This window comes from Rhipicephalus microplus, chromosome 7, assembly GCF_043290135.1.
Source record: "Rhipicephalus microplus isolate Deutch F79 chromosome 7, USDA_Rmic, whole genome shotgun sequence".
Taxonomy (NCBI): domain Eukaryota; kingdom Metazoa; phylum Arthropoda; class Arachnida; order Ixodida; family Ixodidae; genus Rhipicephalus; species Rhipicephalus microplus.
This window is the reverse complement of record NC_134706.1, coordinates 135,352,148-135,372,199: the sequence shown is the minus strand read 5'-3', so window position 1 is coordinate 135,372,199 and position 20,052 is coordinate 135,352,148. Positions and strand designations below refer to the sequence as shown.

The 20,052-nt window shown below is 43.3% G+C and overlaps 1 protein-coding gene and 1 long non-coding RNA gene across 2 annotated transcripts in view; both read right to left on the bottom strand.

Annotated features, from left to right (window-relative positions):
- Window positions 1–4,823: 4,823 nt before the first annotated feature.
- Window positions 4,824–20,052, bottom strand: part of LOC119179667 (uncharacterized) — a 224,172-nt gene continuing 208,943 nt past the window's right edge. The window contains exon 4 of the mRNA XM_075869772.1: window positions 4,824–4,962. Within this exon, the coding sequence (XP_075725887.1) occupies window positions 4,957–4,962 (6 nt within the window). The 3' untranslated portion in view covers window positions 4,824–4,956. The remainder of the gene's footprint in view (window positions 4,963–20,052) is intronic.
- Window positions 10,990–11,871, bottom strand: LOC142767083 (uncharacterized). The gene is made up of 2 exons (XR_012884745.1): window positions 11,739–11,871; window positions 10,990–11,481 (listed from the first exon to the last, which is right to left on the bottom strand). It is a non-coding gene; the product is annotated as an uncharacterized LOC142767083 (long non-coding RNA).

Sequence of the window (20,052 nt, the reverse complement as noted above, 5' to 3'; positions counted from 1 at the left end):
GCATTGTACTTGGACTTTAGTAAAGCCTTTGATCGTGTATCGCATGAACTGTTACTACGTAAAATAGAATGCTATAGATTTAGGGGAATACCACTCAAGCTTATGCAGTCATATCTGAGTGCGCAGTCTCAGTATGTTGAAATCAATGGCTTCAAATCGCGCACACAACCAATTAAAACCGGAGTACCAAAAGGTAGTATCCTGGGGCCTGTATTGTTTTTATACTACATAAATGATATAGTCAGACTTTGTGAAAATTGTAACTTCATAATATATTCTGATGACTGCACATTATTTTTTACTGGAAAAGATTTCAGTACTCTCGGGGCTTTAGCGGCCAATACATGTTATAAGCTTCATGAATGGTCAACCAAGAACAATTTATTTGTTAAATGAATCAAAAACAAAATGTGTCCTTTTCCGAGCTCTCGGCATATCGCTGCATGTGCCAAATTGTGTTAACCAAGGACCCTACAAAATTGCAGTGACCAAATCTATTAAGACGCTTGGAGTAGTTTTTAATGAACATATGTCCTGGAATGAGCATACAGACCACATTAGCTTAAAGTTGAGACGCGTGGTTGACACTCTAAATCGTTGTCAACGTGTTTTGTTCGTAACTGTAAAGCGGCTGTTATATCAGGCTCTTTTCCATGGCCACTTGAACTACTGCGCTTAAGTATGGGCAAACACTACGTCAACAAATTTAAATAGGCTAAAAATACTTCAGAAAAGAGCGATCAGGGCAATGGAAAACATATATCTTGAACATGCAGGACAAGTCTTTGCTAAACAGAAAATTGTTAATGCAAATGACATATACAAATTCAGGTTGTTACAATACTATATTAGCACAATCAGAGGTAAACTCGACGCATTCCTGACACTTGCAAATCTTGAACACACACAAACCATTTACTTCCATCGATATAAACCCCCGTGGAAAATTCCGTTATCTCGCACCAATTACGGCACCCAAAGACTCAGCCACCTGCTACCTACTATATTGAACTCATACGAGCAGCAAGACATAAAAATTGACACATTAAACAATATCGATGTGCAAACACCATTCTTGTATATTTGTATTGTTTACATAGGTCACTCTGTATTGCTTTCCATCATATATTGTGTATATTTATATATATATTTTTTCCTTAATATTTCTTTTGTGTAACCTCATTGTGTACCTTTCTTATGTACCAAAGCGATTTTACATACTCTGCGAATTACTGTGCTCCTGTGTTTATGAAATATTCCTTTTTGTTTGTATACCTTGGTTTGTCATTTACTTTGTTTTCTGCTTGCATTGTTTCCTGTTTATAATATTTGTTCTTTTTTCATTTTATTGTATTTCGTTTTCACCCTGTCATTGCTGACGTAGGGTGGACGGTCCTTAGTCAAGCTGCAATAACTGCAGCTTTTTTGCCGTCTCCCCATTTTTCGTCATTGTATCTGTTTTGGTGAAAATAAATAAATAAATTAATATCAAAATGAATAAATAACAACAAATAGATTACAGGATGGGAATCGTATCAAAAAAGGAACATTTGGACACTATTTGCCATAGATAGACGCATAATAATCCTAACCCACCCTCACTAAATGGCTTGAACAAGTTGTCACGACGCATAGGCTCAAAAGTCGTAGACCATATAAGAATAGTGAAAATCCGATGAAAACGTTGTATATAAAATCTTGCGCAATGAATGGGTTGCAACACACAGCAAAGTTTTGTTGCTAGGAAAGTATTACAAGCTTGAGCTCTGCCGAATAGACGAAGAAAGTGCTTAACAGCGCGAACCGACTGGAGGGGATGGAAGAGACAAGAACAGAGCGCTGAACTGACAACCAAAGTTTATTGCAAACCAACTGTAACGTTTGTTCCAGTCTGCACTGCCTTGCCATAGTGCTACCTTTCTGGTCCACATCACATTCGATAGTGCCATTGTAGTCCCTCAATGATACATGCTGCCACTTGCTAGCTGCTTGCACATGACCGCACTTCAAAATTTAAAGCTTTTGACCCCTATATCACTGAATGGAAGCAGATACCTTACAGCGCTACTGGAGCTACGTGGAGTACACTTGCAGTAGCCTTGTGCAGCATATGTAAATAGTTCCGGACATAACTGTTTTGTTATTAATTATATACAAGGGTTTTAGCTGTTCTTCTTGCATGACACGCTACAGCTATAAGAAGTACTCTTGGCATGTACTTCGCAAACTCTGAATTACTGTAGCCATTACCAGCTGGCAATCGCAATAGGGGGTATTCATGTGACGTCACCACGGACGTCACATACTGCTCTCCATCATTTTGGTGTCCTTGGATCGTTGGCTCTGGCGGCGACTATGGCGGCGACAGTGGTTCAGTCATCAACACCGTGTTAACATTGTGGCTGATTCTTTTGTGTTTTCGGCTCTTTTTGCGTCAATTACGTGAGAGAGAGAGAGAGAGATTAATGAAAGAGGAAGAGACAAAAAGGACGCTATTTTCTGCCTCCCGTCGCGGGGGCACGGCTCAGCGCCTTTAGGGATCGGGGAAGGGGAAGTAAAGATGATAGGAAGAAGAGAGGAAGGAAAGAAAAAGTGAATGTCATGGCAAGAGAACGTCTTGTCAGTACAGTCAGTAGTGCGAGTGAAAAGAGTCCGTCTATAAGGCGGCGAGGTCCGCGCAAGCACAGAACTCGAGGAAGGCTCGAAGGGCTTTCGTCTTCGAGCGCGCGGGAAAAAGTATGTCTTCCATTGTTTCGGCAGGTAGTCCAAGCAGACGATAGCGGCTTACCAGTGCGCAACGCTCAGTGGCCAGGTCAGGGCAGGAGCAAACAATATGCTGCAGCGTTTCGTCATCACCGCACCTTCGGCACGCTGGCGATGAAGAGCGACCCGCGGAATACATGCGTGCCGCAGGCCAGACGCTGCCAGTACGCAGGCGAAGTGAGTGGAATAGCGACACGATGCGACGCTTTGTATATGAGTACCTTGTGCGGCTCTGACAGGCAGCGCTATGAAGAAAAAATTGAACTGTGTGGCGTGGACCCCTTTTCTCCCGGCGTGCAATATGTTGCAAACTTATATACCGTTGGCCACGCGTGGACAAATGCGACATCATGGATTTTCTTGTTTTGAGGACAATTTTTTCGACTCGAAAGCAGCTGAAGGCGTATAAATCTATGGAGGGCCACAATTACGTGACCAGCGGCTGGGTGCAGGAGCTACTGCTGACACATGTCAACGCGGACACCGTCATCGAAATCACTCAAGTAAGCGCTCGTTGTCGAATTGCCAGATTTTGTCGCATTTTTACTTCCTTGTTAAAGTAACCAACTTGCTGAATTGCTATTTTTTTTTACTACGCGGCCACGAGTAGCTGAATTTTGACTTTTTCACCGCTGTGTTGTATGCAGCCAGTCGCGAAGGGCGTTAATTTTATTTCCTCGCTATTTTATTTTGTACGCAGGTAAACCACTCACAGAGCCTGTCAGCTCCTCCTGTCAAGGCATGGATTTTGTCCAAAAGCGATGGCGAAGTAGTCGCAGCCCATTGCTCATGTATGGCCGGCAACGGCGAGGCGTGTTCTCATGTGGCGGCCCTGCTGTTCTACTTGGAGTACGGCGTGCGCGCACGAGACAGTGACTCATGCACATATGTCGCCAACAGCTGGCTTCCGCTGCACGTACGCGAAATCGAACACACTCGGTACTTGTCGGGGTCAGTCGTTACCAGCCGATTGATCCGGGCGATCCACTCGCGACAACGCTTTTCCGACAGGAGCCTTGTGTTCTCGCACTTCGTTGTGCGCACTTTCGGGACTTTGAAGAAGCCTGAACCTTTGCTGCTGCTTTCAATTTCTATCTGTTTTCTTTGCGTACGGCTGGAACAACCGACTATCGCAAAGTAAACCATTGTCGCACGTAGTATTAGAATACGCTACCACGATAAGTTTGCTGAGCGCTCCCGTCAACGTGTTTTCCGTGCTCCACTGCCTGACTGAGGACTTCGAAATGGCGTATTCTCCCATAACGCACCACGCGCTGCGCGTCAATGAATACCCCCTATAGTCCAAACGAGATGACATACAGCAACATGGCAGCCTCCATACATCCCAGACCATGTGCTTTTATTCAAATTTATGCTTTTTACTGGCGTTATACCCACACAGCAAGAAATAAGCTGTATCACCTGTCATCACTTAGTCTCATGTAAACCTGAAGTCAGGGCACTAGGTATCTTTGGCGTGAGAAAAATACTGTCATCTAACAACCCAGAAATCCGGCTGTACGCAATAAACAAAGCTGGTGTAGCCAATGTGCCTAGTAAGACCACTATGTGCACATAACTACTACACTGACCAAAACACATCTACCCACCTCGTAAGTTTAATTCAAAGCCAAAAAATGCAGCAGAACCACTCGCAGACTGCTTCACGTGAAACTGATTACCACAAGCTGTTGTTATGTGCTACATGTTTTCTTCTTTTGATTAAAAACTAGAACATAAATGAGCTCGTAATATATATATATATATATATATATATATATATATATATATATATATATATATATATATATATATATAGGTTTCAACAGTTTCGGGAGGCGTCCTCCCATGAGGGGAGGACGCCTCCCGAAACTGTTGGGAATTAAATATATTTATCCTTGTTGACAACGCTCCCATTGTGCCATATCCCATACCTTCAAGAAGACTAACTGGCCCATTGAATTAATACTACCACTATATATATATATATATATATATATATATATATATATATATATATATATATATATATATATATTGTAACGCGGAGAAATAAGACAAAGAGACAACGCCTTTGCTGCAGGCCGGCTGTTCTTTTTCTGCTTCCTCTTCGTCGTCCTCCGTCTCTCCCAGGTATGCGCCGAGCACGATCGCCGCTTTGTCATCATTACACTCGGCCACGCTGCAGCTGGTCTACTCCTGTAAGAAAAACACAAACCAATGTCACATTTGCCGCCGTATGCAGTTCTTCATCCGCGACACATGCACCGCAAAGTTATTCCGTTTTCTCTTGTCTCTGCGCGTATCAGAAGCTGTGGATCGTACTCGCCAAGTGTTATCTCCCAAGCGCTCAGAAATAATGTAAGGGCCGTCGTACTTTGGGTGCAGTTTGTTTGAAGACGATGGCGCACCTCGCTGTAGCCACACCTCATCACCTACACTGTATTTCGGCGCGGGACGGTGGCGTCGGTCGTAGTATCGCTTTTGTGCCTGTTGAGCATGCACAATCCTCCTACGCGCCTCCACACGGATATCGCGACAAAGTCTCTGGCGTGCAGCGGAACGCCCTACTTTAACGGGAGTGTCCAAACCGAACGTAGCATTCAGTTGCGGGAGCTGACCATAGACAATCTCGTAGGGGCAAATTCCTGTGGAGCTGTGTGCCGCCGTGTTCACTGCGTACGCAGCTGCTTGGAGATGATCATCCCAGTCGGCCTCACCTCGTTTGTGATTCTTACAGTACGGTGCGAGTCTAGCCTGGATAGTCTGGTTCGACCTTTCGGTCAGTCCGTTCGCCTGCGGATGGTATGCCGACGCGAAGTGATGGTCCACTCCAGCTTGTTGTAGGTAAGTGCGGAGCTCGCGACTGCGAAAGGTGGTCGACCGGTCGGAGATCAACTTGTTAGGAAGACCGTGTCGCCATTCGAAGCGATCTTTCAGGAATCGGATGACATGGCTAGCAGCAAGCGAAGGCACGGCCGCGACCTCTACGAACTTGGACAAGTAGTCCACAGCGAGTATAATGTAACGATTGCCCGCTGTCGTCATTGGAAGAGGCCCGATGTGATCTATGCCCAACGTGTGGAAAATTGTCTCTGGAGGCTTGATCGGCGTAAGAAGTCCATGTCGAGCTCCAGGACGTCGTTTGTGTTGCTGACAAATCTCGCAACTGGCAACGTATGAACGCACGCTTTTATCCATTTTCGGCCACCAAAAACGTTCTTGTGCCTTGCGTAAGGTGGCTCTGTAGCCAACATGGCCTCCCTCGGGAGTGTCATGGATGGCGCGTAGTACGCTCGATCTTAAGGTGTCAGGAATGACCAGGAGATGACACTCGGTGCTTTTATCGGCCCAGTGACGCCGATACAGCGTTCCATTACGTAAGACAAACTTGGCATTGCGTCCCGCATCGCCAATGGAGTCTATAACGGATGCGAGTCTTCCATCGGCTTGCTGAGCCTTGGTCACGTCCTGTTGAGAAAACAGGATCCAGGTTTCTCGATTTCGTGTGGAGAACTCCTCGATCGGATTTCGCGATAAAGCGTCCGCAAGCTGATTTTGTGCTCCAGCACGGTGACGGATGTCGTACGTATAGTCTTGGAGCCGAACAATCCATCGGGCAAACTTGTGCTTGAGGTGCTGCTTCTGGAACATCCACGCAATCGCGGAGTTGTCTGTTACTACCGTGAAGTGTCGGCCAAACAAGTAGTGGCGGAACTTTTCATCCACACTCCATACTACAGCCAAACACTCCAGTTCATTCGAATGATAATGCCGTTCTGCGTCCGATAGTTTACGACTGGCGTAGCAGATGACGTGCCCACGCCCACTCGAGTCACGTTGAAGTAAAACCGCCCCCAGGCCAATCTGACTCGCATCAGTATGGACTTCTGTCATCCAATCTTCATTAAAGTGGCAGAGCACCGGGCTATGTGTAAGCTGGTGTTTGAGGGTTTGGAAGGCGTTATCCTGCAAAGGACCCCACTGAAATTGGGCGTTTTTCTTCAGTAAGTCCGTGAGTGGAGCAGCAGTTGACGCAAAGCTCGGTACAAACTTGCGCAAGTATGACGCCATTCCTAGGAATACCTGGAGCTGTTTTATAGATGTTGGTGCAGGGTATTTGGCAACGGCGTCTATGCGTTCAGGCAAGGGTCGTACGCTGTCGGCTGCGCCATTGTAACGCGGAGAAATAAGACAAAGAGACAACGCCTTTGCTGCAGGCCGGCTGTTCTTTTTCTGCTTCCTCTTCGTCGTCCTCCGTCTCTCCCAGGTATGCGCCGAGCACGATCGCCGCTTTGTCATCATTACAATATATATATATATATGTTAACATTCTAAGTAAGAATAATTATGAAAAAAGTGTAAGTAAAAAAATTACCACCTTCTTTTTTACACAAAAGAACACAGAAAGGCTTGTGAAAAAGTTCTGCCACAAACCTATAGGTGGCGAGGACAAAATGAGTGATAGCTCGGCTGTATGATGCAAAATAATAAATGTCAGGTTTTTGCTTGCCTTGGACACAGTAAGCCTTGCATTGGCAAAGCGTAACCAATCGCCAATCACGTGGCCGACCTCACCATCTGCTGCTTTGCGTGTTGTACGTGCTGGAAATATGCATATCAACCAGGATCATTTCTTTTTCACAAACAGTATAATAAGTACACCAGGACATTTAAAATTTGCGCCCTCTTACCAATAACAAGACGAACAATGCAGGCATCGCACAAATAGCGATAGCACCTGATCGCGAATAAAATTGACTGTACGGTGCCGTACGAGCAGTTACAATCGCAAAGAGCACCGATATGAATGAGGCTTATACCCGTGCCACACGGGCACAGAAAATGACATTCGGTGGCGAAGGCATTCACTTCCCGAATGACATTTTTTTCGGCGGTGCTGCTACACGTCCAAAGTGAATGACATTTGACTTGATGATGGCGATCGCAGCACCTTGCAAGTGAGCATTGAGTGAATAGCAATAAAAAAATTAACAAGCGTTCACAAGCTCCATACACATCAGATATACATTAAATGTAGAAATAAGCATATTACGCTGTCCTAAGTTTTAGTTGCTTTTTTTTACAACGTTGTAGCCGACCGTAGCAACCTAAGCCAACACTAGTCAGATCCACAGCGTAAATAGAAAATGGCGCCTGTCGCATTGCACCTGTCGCATCTCTCAGAAGAAGATGTTCGCAGAGTTCGTTTTTTCACGGCAGCACTTGTGTGTTTCCGTGCAAAGCATCGTGCTCAAGAGCGAATAACTTTGAAGCAGAGACGAGTTATTATGCGCCAGCTTCAGGACATTGAATTTCAATTAACATCAAACCATTTCAACCTGATCGCCGCAGCGTCTTTGCTAAGCACAACGCCTCGATCTCGGTGGTGTTTGCGTCGTAGCCAACACTGGTTTGATTGATTGATGATTTGTGGGGTTTAACGTCCCAAAACCACCATATGATTATGAGAGACGCAACACTGGTTTGAAGAAACGCTACCTAATCTTGGGGAAGCATACTTCAAAAGGTGCTTTCACGTCTCGGCTGCCACGTTTTGTTACATTGTGGAGTCGTGTCGTACCGACATGCAGCGGGTGGACACAACGATGAGAGAGGCAATATCAGTAGAAAAAAGAATAGCCGTCTCACTCTACCGCTTGTGCTCTGCTGCCGAAGACCACACTATTGCAGAATTTTTCGCGATTGGCCGCTCTACTGTGAACTTGCTCTACAAAGAGTTCTGTACAGCCGTACTGAAAAACCTGGAGGACGACTGGGTGAAGATACTTTCGCCAACCGACACGGAGGAGCATATGAGGGAATTGTTCGCGGTCACAGGATTCCTACAAGGTGTTAAGGCACTCTACGGCTGCCACTTTCCAGTGTCACCACCAAAGAAATATGCTTCGGACTACTACAATTACAAAAGCTGGTAAGTTGGAAAGGCCTGTTCATCGTTCATTAAATTATCTTAACGTTTAGTGCATTCGTTTATTAACAGTCGATGCTACGTGTTTTAAATGAAATATGTTGGCTTGTGACTAGAAAGTTTTCTGGATAATTAGCAGTACTCACTGCAATATTGCTGTTATATTTGCAGGTATAGCTTGATCTTCCTGGCTCTAGTGGACCACCGGTACTGATTCAAGTACACAAACGTCGGCTCCCAGGGCGGTGCCACGACTCGTTTGTGTACGGAATACCCGTACTCTGCAAAGCTATTGAAAGCGGGTCTTTCAAATGCCCAACAGCAATAATCGAAGGTGTTTGTGTGCTTCCAATAGTGCTGTGTGACCAGGCATTTGCTCTATCGCCAAACCTGCAGAAACAATATGCGAATGCACAGCCTGACACGCAAGAAAGGGCGTACAACTCTAATCTGTCAAAGAACAGAAGGATTGTAGAAAATGCATTTGGCCGTTTGAAAGCCAGGTTTCATTTCATTATGAAACGCATGGAGTGCAAGCTCGCCACCACTACCCTGGTTATTAAGGCATGTTGTGTTCTTCATAACATCTGTGAAGGTTTTCAGGAACACGTAGAACTACAATGGGAACAAGAAGTAGCATTGTGGAATGCTGCTTACGAGCAGCCAACTTGTACATCCGACGCGTCTAGCAAAAACGATGAAGACGTCAGGAAAGCGTTAGCGAAATACTTCTTTGCTAGAACTCAGCAGTCAGTCACAGTCTCAGGTAGCTGAGGTAATCTTGTGCCCGCAGCAGTGAAACTGTTTTTGAAGAATATATGCACCATTTACGGCCTTCATGCACTGCGACAAAGCTGTAGTATGTTTGTGTTTGGTACAAAATAATAACTGGAGTTTAATGCCCCTAAACCACGATATGATCGTGAAGAACGCCGTAGTGAAGTGCTTCGGAAATTTAGACCACTTGGTCTGTTTGTCAGCTGTTGAAGTGTTTTTTTAATAACGGCAAGCACATTGCTCACCTGTACTTGCTTCACTGATTTCACAGCATCACCAAGCACCCCATGTTCTTATTGTTTGCTATTTATGGCACGTGTTTTTTACTTCACAAAAGCGTTGAAAGTGTGAGATTAGGCCTTTGTTAGAGGGTGTTTTTTTTAATTGCTCCGAATACTGTTCAACGAACTTGTATACCATGCATAATTCTTTTTCTCATAATTTTGTATTTTATAAGGCAAGGTCATTTATCATTATTGTGCTTCAAAAGAAACAAATAACGCAGGAAACTCTATAAGCTTTCACCATTCAAATTGCTTTTTTAAAGTGACACCTATATCACCTGCAAATTTTGGCAGGCGGTGACTGATTGTGCATTGCATTTCATTTCTCTGTAATATTGTAGTCTTTACCGATTATCTTTACAATAATTTCTTATTGTACTATTTTAATAACTAATGTAAATATATATCATAGTGAAGTGTGCATTTTTTAAATCCTTGTATATATTTTAATGCTTTATCTCGAACCTTTGTTTTTATTTATTATACAACCGTTTCCTGTCTTTTAGTCACGTTTGATGCACATTTAGTCCATGTGCATGACCTCAGTGTTCGGTTGCTTGCTGCACACATATTTATACACATAATTATTTAGTATGTTTCTTTTGACTCACTTGCCAAACGTTTCTCAACTGCACTGTGTAGTTTTTTTAGTCATTCTCATAATTCTTATAAAGAAGTGAAAGTTTGATTAGTTGAGTTAATGAAGAGTTGCACAATCATGTGATGTTTTCAGAGTTATTAAACGTGTTTTATGCTATGCTGTTTGGGGGAATAAATATGCACAAATTTGTGCACTACAACTTCAATTTAGTGTTGCCCAGTGAGAACTCTCCAGAAACATACATAAGCGCACTGGTTTCAATATGCCAAGCCTTCGGTTTCTGCACCAAGACATCTTAATTTCTCGGTGAGAAACGTGCATACTAAACTGCAGACAGCAAAGCGGTATTATTTGCTATCCAACTTCAGGGTAACAGCATTAGTGTAAGTGTGAGGGCACCATTGAAATCACGGTAGGAGGACTCTAGGTTATTGCGACATACAAGGAATCGGTATGTCACCGGCTTTTATTTTGATTTATTAAGCTCGATAGATCTCGTTTGCATTCACTTAGTGATGTTGTGATTCAGAAGTTTGGCGACTATTAAAACATAGTAGCAGGGCTCTTTTATTAGGCTGCACGGAAATCAATGCTGCCTAATACTCGTACTGTATCCCTTAAGAAATGCGCAATTACAAAGGCAAACTAGTATTTATTGAATAAATAAATCTTTCTTTGAGGCCTCCATTATTCAAGGAACTTCTGAAGAATATTAATCAGCTTTTCTTTTCTTTTAGCTGTTTCCTTCTGAAGCTTCAACTGTTCATTCTGTAGCTCGAGCTCTCGTGCTTTGCACTCTTGCCACATTCCTCTAAACATCTTTTGCTCTTTAGCCATTTCCATAATTGCAGAAGCGGGCCCAGCTCGTGTAATTTTTTTGATGCAGCTGGCTGTGCCGCAGTTGCTCCAGCTTCCGCTGGTGACGATTCACTGCATTGCGGAAGGCTTTCCACGGCAGGTGCAGCTGTCTCCGCCGGTCCAGTTGCTGCAGTTTTATATAAAGTAGCAGTACTTGAGGCAACGGTGGCACTTGAAGATTCTGGAACTTCTGTCACCAGCTGCATGTCGGCCTCATTGCCAAGAAACTCGCTCAAGTCATCTCCCGTTTCCATACTGCGTAAAATCTGCGAAAAGTTGCATAAGTATTAACAGTAGTGTCACAAAGGCTGGACACATGTTAGAGACACCATTCGTTGCAACTTGCACTCGTGCTCAGGGGAATGCACATGTGACGAAGCAGTAGACAAATACACATTTACGCACAAAAAGCAATGCAAACACTGCAGTTTTATGTGTGTGATGGTGTCCGTTTGTGAAATGCTTTTTGAAATCATCATGGCTCACTGAGTAACCCACCGGCACATATAAGGCAGATACCAACCTGTGAAACGGAGAGGCTTTCGCAGTTGCTTCCAACAGCAAGTGTGGCGTCTTTACCGGCAGACTCCCAAGGAACTAGTGTATTCACCAATAAAATGGCCACGTGACCGCACCGGAACCTGTAGTTCTTCTTTTAGAATAATCTGTAATAAACAAAAGTGCAAGCTTAGTATTAGTGACAGAAGCAAGTCGAAACGATACTCTGGGCTTGTGTATGACACCACCTTATGGCACCAGGCTTTGAACAGTGGAATAGGTTGAATTGTTGTGCATACTGCGCGTGATAATCCAATTTGATAACAGTATCCAATGGCAAGACGACTGCACTAACTTACACAGAGCCCATTCTTGATAGTCGCACTATAAAGATAAAAAGTCCTAGGTACGCAAGGTATGTCTAGAGTTAATGTTTTCACAAGTGGACCTGTCTTCTGTAGGATTTTAATTTCTGAGGACAAGTCCGTTTGTTAAAGTGTTGGTTTCAGGAACATCCTGTCTTCCAAGGGTTTTTTTTCAGTGCTTCAAAATTTTATCTCCGACTGAACTTGCCAATAAAGGCACCTGAGAGAGCCCATGAGGACGAGCATTTATATTGTAGCCCCGGAAAGGCAATACAATCAACGCGGGTACAAAGATGTTTGAATTGACCACTAAATAGGCATAGCAAGTGTTTTTATGCGGACACCTAGCCAAATCACACCGAAATGCTCGTAAGGGGCACAGCTTTTTTGCGCCGTTTTCCGCTAACATTTGGTTGGTTAGAAGTGTGGCAGCTTAGGCTAGTTGGTATGGCATGACGATAGTCATAGCGCGAGAACAAAACGACGACACAGAGACAGGGAGTGTCCTTCTTGTCTCTGTGTCGTCGTTTTGTTCTCGCGCTATAACTATTGTCATTTGGTAGGTGGCAGCATTGACATGCACGGCGCAAGCTCCTCGGCTGAACACAGGCACAATATTCAAGTGAAAATGCTCACCTGTACTTGCTTCGCAGATTTTCGATCTTAGTATGTACTTGGGCTCGCATCCTCACGATGCCGTACCTGGCCAGCCCTTCTCTCAAAGCAGAGTAAATTTTGCCATTCCGCTTTTGTCCACGAAGGCCTGAGAGGTGTTCTTCCCAGAGCGTAATCAAAGTCATCGTCTCCTCTTCGGTCCAGCTCGGCCGCTTATTGGGACACGTCATTTTTTGTTTTATTTCTTCTTTGTTTGTGCAGAGTGAAATGGCGCGTGCGGGTTGGCAGAAGATTGGAAAGCAAAGAATGAAAACTGATGAAAAAAGCAGAGAAAGTCACGGAGAAAGTGGTTTTTCTAGGTAGCTCTTAGGCTTCATTACCACCACCGGGGATTCCCAAATAGCGTTGTATAGGGCAATTTTTGGGAAGAGAACAAGCGCAAGCGTGGAAAAAGACTGCGTTCGTGCCTGCGCCTGCGCTCCTTGTTCCATCCTCAGGGTTGCGGTCAAGTAGCCGGCGGTTACTTTTATTTATTATATCTACCTCTTGTTCCACAACTGTTTTAGTGCATTGATAAGTGTAACTTCTTATTTCATGTCTGTTTCTTCTCCGGACCAGAGGCCTGCCCTCTGGTCAGCCTCTGTTCCCCCTCAAGATCTTTCCCTGGAGTTGTTTCTCCACAATGGAACCCGTAGCGTTCCTGTCGCTTTGGTGCCGACCACCGGTGGGTTCGCCCGCATGAAAAATCCCAAGACAATCCAAACGGAACTTCGTGCGATCACTCCCCACTCTCTACTGATAACAAAGGTTCGTCAGTTTGGACGCGGGGGATACTATGCTGCTCACCAGACAAGGCTTGCATCCACGACCTTCTGAAGTGCACTACTTTTGCATCACATCCAGTGAGCTCTTTTATCCCACCTCATCTAGCTTGCTGCAAAGAATTGGTTCGGGGGGTAGACGCAAGTCTAAGCCCAGCAGAAGTCTTGCACATCTTTTCTCCAGCAGGTGTTCTTTCTGTTTACTGCTGTACCAAACAGGAAAAGAAACAGAAAGTTTCCACTGAAACTGTAATTGCCACATTCCCTGGAACAGATCGCCCTTCGGAGATCAAGGCATGGCCACTTACATATAAGGTGGAAGCTTTGGCTCCCCGTCCGCTGCAATGTGCTAAATGTTGGCGCTTTGGGCACAGTACTAAAGGTTGTGGATCGGAGACTCGATGCCGCATATGCGCGGCCATATACGGGGCTGGTCATAGTACTGCTGAGTGTCAGTCAGACAACAAGACATGCTGTTTGTGCAAGGCAAATCACGCTGCAGACGATCCTAACTGCCCTGCAAGATCAAAGGAACTTCAGGTGATTGAAATCATTGAAAGGAGACGATGCTCTCGTAGAGAAGACATTGCAGAAATTCAAAGCATGAATCAGGGCTATGCCGGCATAGTAGCTCGTCCGCCTCTTTCTATGGATGCATCACTTTCTCAGTCCATTTCTGCTATGGTAAAAAAGGCCGTAGAAAAAGGTATTAGAAAAATTTTTACTCAATCTGTCCGACTCACTAATAATATTATGGATTCACAGATGTCGGGTGCATCTGATTGAATAACTAAGCATATCCAACGTCCTAGTGCCTCAATTAATAAACCTGCCGAACATCGGTCAGATGTCTCTATCGATAATGAGGCAATGCCTTCCAGATCTAACACAACTGAGCAGGAAGGTATATCTGATTCAGAATCAATAAGTAATAGGGATGTAGATATGGATGCTGGCCTTTTGAAACGCACCAGATCACCCACTAGCAAACTTAATAGTGTGAAGGAACCTAGGACTAAAGCGGACTTCTTTAAAGTTAGTATCTTAGATGAAGCAGTTGCTACTGCTTGCTTATCATCATAGGGTGCCTTAGAGTACTTCAGTGGAACTGCCGTTCAATTCCCTCTGCAACTACAGACTTATTATACCTAATTTCTCAACAATCTCCAGACGTCATAACTTTACAAGAAACTTGGCTGTCTGATGATCAAAACTTCTATCTAAAAAACTATCAATGCTTTTGACTGGACCAAAACTCACGTGGTGGAGCATTAATGTTTTTCATTTAATCCAAAATTTGTCATAAAGCACACTTAGTTTACCAACAAATATCACACGATTATGAAGTATTGGTTCTGGAAATTCCCTTTCCCGGATGCGCGCCACTATCTATAGTCAACAACTACTTTCCCGCTGGAATACAAGATGAAAGAGCCCTTGACGTGACTGTGAGTTTTTGCAGAAACAGTATACTATTTGCGGGAGACTTCAATTCCCATCACGTTTCATGAGGATTCCACACTGATTCATCAGGAAAACGGTTGTGGGACTGGACTAATCGGAATAACCTTATTTGTTGGAACTCCAGAGTTCCGACATTCGTTCGATGTAGTTCGAGGTCCGTCTTAGATTTGACATTTGCTAGCTCAAGTGTGATAATATCGTCTTGGACTGTTCTTGATACCGCTACATGTAGTGATCACTGCCCCCTGGTATTTGAAGTCAGCATTCCTTTAGTGACGGTAGATCGCCAGGTGCGAAGTTTTGTAAACTACTCTAAATTTAAAAAGAACTTACAGTCAACGCTGTCTTCCTTGCCCAATATGGAAGCAAATATGAAAGCTATGAGCCTTTGTTCCACCCTAAAGCGTACAATTAAAAATAACAGTTCACTATATCTTCAACAAAGGGAAAATTCATATCTGCCTGGTGGAATGTGGATTGCGCCAGAAATTTTAGACGCCGCAACGCTGCATAGAAAAAACTCCTTACTAACCAATGTCTGACTAATTGGAGAAATTATTTATTTGCTAAAGCTACCTTTAAGAGAACAGTTTCATTAGCGAAAGACGATTATGAAGAAAAACAGTACAGCTATCTATCCAAGAGCGGGAACAAGAAAGCTCTATTCAGATTTTTCCGTAATCGTAAAACTATTACAGCACACGTAAATATTGACTCAGTTATTTTTTCTCCAACTGAGTTGGAAGATACATTAACTGAAATCGCATTAGGATTGGAGAAGAGATTTACATCACAAATCAAAATAAAAAGTGCAAAACCGTCATTCGGAAATGATTTTATTGAAGTAAGTAGGGATGAACTTGCGCACGTCGTTCGTACTCCGCCAAACACAGGTCCTGGGCCAGATGGCGTCACTTCAAGAATGTTAAAAATATTATTCGACATCTCTCCTGAAGACCTCCTTAACGTTGTCAACTATTCACTTGAAAATAGTTGGATACCTCCTGACTGGAGACTTGCAAAAATAACACTGCTTCTTAAAAAAAACAGGGACTAGGAATGCAGATAGATAACATTAGGCCAATCGCTTTAACATCACACGTAGTTAAGTTAATAGAAAGAATACTCTACATTAGAGTTATGAAGTTCATAACAGATAATGCGATACTCAGTGCGTGCCAGATTGGATTTAGACCAGGTTACTCTATATGGTTGGCGCATGTCGATTTAGAGGCTCGTATAAAGCTTTCTCGGCACAGACGACAATATGCGGCCCTAGTAACCCTTGATTTAGCCAAGGCATATGACAGTGTTGAACATCCTATTCTTATCAATGTCCTAAAATAGCCTACGTTCCCGCAGTACATAACAAATTGGATATACGAATTTTTAAAAAAACAGAAATTTTTATTGCTTCCAACGAAGTGTTTTCACGCCGAAGTACAGCCAAACGAGAGGTGTTCCTCAAGGCTCTGTTCTATCGCCTGTGCTATTTAACATTTTGTAAAGTTCAATACAACTGAGTGATAAGGTACAAGTATATGTATATGCTGATGATATCGCGTTCTTCGCATCTGACAGCGATATTTATTTACTACATTCGGCTTTACAGTGTTATTTGGCAACATTGGAAACCTGGTTTCAGAAAATTCATATGAACCTGAACGTAAGTAAAAGTGCTATAATAGTTTTTCCATTGGACGCAACAGTTACCATTTCTCTTCAGTACCATCAAAAAACAATTCCCCAGGTTAACTGTATTAAATATCTGGGTGTACTATACGCTCGAAAACTGAGCTGGCGTGACAACATTGAATATATTAAAATTAAGGCTACACGCACTGTTGGAATGATAGGTAGGCTTGGCCGCCTCTGTTCCGGTCTTCGCAGAGATACGCTGATCATGATTTATTGCATGTACGTTCGTCCGATTTTGAATTAGGATGTGTACTATTCTCTGGTGGACCAGCATACAAAATAAACCCCCTGATTCTCTTAGAGCAGGAAGCTCTACGTAGTTGTTTAGGTGTGTCAAAATTCACAGCAAACAATGTTTTGTATCAAGAAGCTCAGATACCCATCCTTGCTTGCAGATTTTGTATCTTAACAGTAAAAACCTATTTAAAATTTTCTGAATCCACTTTAGGAAGGCAACAGTTTGTATTCTTTGCCGAGCCTGGTGTCTTTATCAATTAGCATTGGTCCCGTGTATATAAACCCCAAGTGCTATTTGTTCAAACACTTCTAGATGCTTTAAATGTTAATATATTCGAGATCACACCATCTGTCAAACCAATCGGCCAAGTGCAAATAAAATTTGACAATATCTTCCCCATGAACGCTAAACACTTGCCCTCTAAATATTTGATTGGTTTATTAGAACAACACCTGTCTCAATTAGGTACTAATATACTAATTGCAACGAATGCAACTATGAGTGGCGAGAAGGCAAGTGTAGGTATTTTTTCTCTCTCATTATTCTGGTAATTTTCATTACGCCTTCCAGATTATACACCAATATTTGAAGCAGAATTAATGGCCGTTATACTAGTTATTTGTAAACTTCCTGCGACTCATCCGACAGCTGTGATAGTGCCAGACTCTTATTCCGTGTGTTCATTTTTATCATCGTCGTCGACATCAGCAGTACTAGAAATTTTTAAATCATTAATCCCAGCAAACATTCGTCTATTGCAAATGATATGGGTGCCAGGCCATCGTAGTATATTTATAAACGAGATGGCTGACACACTTGCGCGAACATCTCTTGATCTTCCGATTGTGCCAATCATGCCTCCTACACCTTATGTAACAGCAGCGAGGTTTAGAAAACTTTCCCTACTTGAAGACTCATCAAAAATCATAATACCGAATCCAGATTTCTCGTTCTCGCAACTGCACTTCACATGGAATAATAAATGGTGTCCCACGCGTAAACTGGAAGTCTGATAACAAAATTACGTTGCCGTGTACCACCTCTTAATTTCTACTTAAACAGGTCTGGTCTGGTGCCCTCCCCTCTGTGCTCAAGCTGTAATGAACCTGAACATAGCGACCATTTTCTTATTACATGTCACCATTTCAAAAATCAAAGAAAAAACTGCTTCGAAATTTTATTCAGAAAACTAGGAATATCACCTAATACTCCCGATATTTTGCCTTTTGAACCACTTCATTGGGACACAGCGACAGGAACATCTGCGGGGCTCTCTGCGAATTCATATATAACACAAAAAGATTACCTTGCTGAGTCAGCGATCAGCTCTCGAATTTCACTAGCCGCACTACCACTTATTATTTAGCTGATACACTGCAATGAGTCAACTTTCAGGAGAATTTCATATAACGATTCCACCTCAGATATTCAACGAATTCTATTCTTTCTCCCCCCCCCTTTTTTCTTTTTTCTACATTGCGCCAAATTATTTCACAGTCAAAACGCAGTAATCATATTCCCCTAGTCTAGAAAATCTAAAGGTATTGACTTGCATTAACCACCGGCATCTTGGCCAATCCGCCTTAGTAGGTGAGAGCCACAAAAAAAAGGAACAAACAAGCAAGCAACAAAGTGAACTCAATAGTGATGGCGATGAAAATACCAGTGTTGCATGCTTGTTTGCCAAAGTTTCGCTAAAAGTTACAAGCGTTTCATTATTAATACTTTATTTTCATCGTATAACGTTCAAAGCACGTTTTCAAGACTTTAGTGCAAATAAAATACAGGAAAATTTATTTTTAGCTCAATATGATTTGTTTTATATACTTTCAGGTACATCGCACTTCGCGAGCTGTGTCGTCGAGAGTAAGCATTGCTCAGTCAACTTAGTTCTGGCGAAGGCATTTCGTGGCGAATGGCATTCGGATGAATGCCATTTAGTTCGTCCGTGTGGCACCACGCGAATGGCAGTAAATTTGAAGGCATTCGGGGGTATATGCAATTTTTTCTGCCCGTGTGGCACGGGTATTAAGCCCAATCAGGTGCTGACACATCCAATTGCGATCAGCCCCAATCGCAACGCGATCCGACTTTCAGACTGCGCTGTGCCAAACTCCATCCGCGGATTGCTTTTTATATCACCGTGTTTTCGACTTACATTGATGGTCAAAAGTTCTTAGGCTACCATCCCATGTATTTCTGTGACAGCGTGGCCTGGGAACTGTTGACCCCTCCAGTACTTTTGTGTCAGCCACGGCGCGGTACCGCGTGACATTGGTATTACATGCATGCAGTAGTTTCACTTTATCGAGACTAGCAGCTTTAAAAGGCAATGAACTCATTCATGCTTACCTTTATATACTATCTTCACAAGCGTAAACAAAAAAGCGCGCCGGTCTCGTCGTCACGATCGTCTGCGCTCGTCAAGGAAATGGGAGGTAACACAAGCCAAAACACGGGGAAACGAAACACCTTTCCTTCCTCCGTGAGCCAAAAACAAAGACGCTTCCATGGTTGCTGACGAGCCAAAACAGAGAAGAATAAATGCTGCATTTGATTATGATTGCTAGTGCTGTAACAAAAAACATTTGCAAAACACAACAGATTGTTGTCCATTATAGCAATTTTTTGTAATCTAATTAAGTTACGTTTATTTTTTTTAACATTCGTAAATATTCACTAGCGTCACCTACACAGTTGTGCGAAAACAAGGGTTGAAACGGGGCTGTGCCCGTGAAGTGGCTATATGGCTGCAATAGTAAAAACTTAGATAAAGCCATAAAGCAAGCTGCACTAGAGCTGTTGGCGAAATTAGCGTCGTAAAAGATCGTAATGGTAACAAGTTTTGATGTGAGTCATCGTCTCGCAACTTTTGGAGTTTGTGTGCATCATCTGCAAAGCTGTAGGGGACGCTGACATTCGACTGTCGCACACTTTGGCCTTCACATATCTTTTGAGACTCTCAGCGCTTGCCTACTGTTCTTTTGGTTTGATTGCAGAAGGTGGTTGGTGCGTTGATCCACGCCGACCTGTCCTACCTCACGGCATGTTTCCTGGAATGTGCTAGCTGTTTTCAGGGTGTCACAATTAAGTTCAGTACGTGATGCGGCCCAGCAAGGGTAGCTAGCCCAGCTGCAC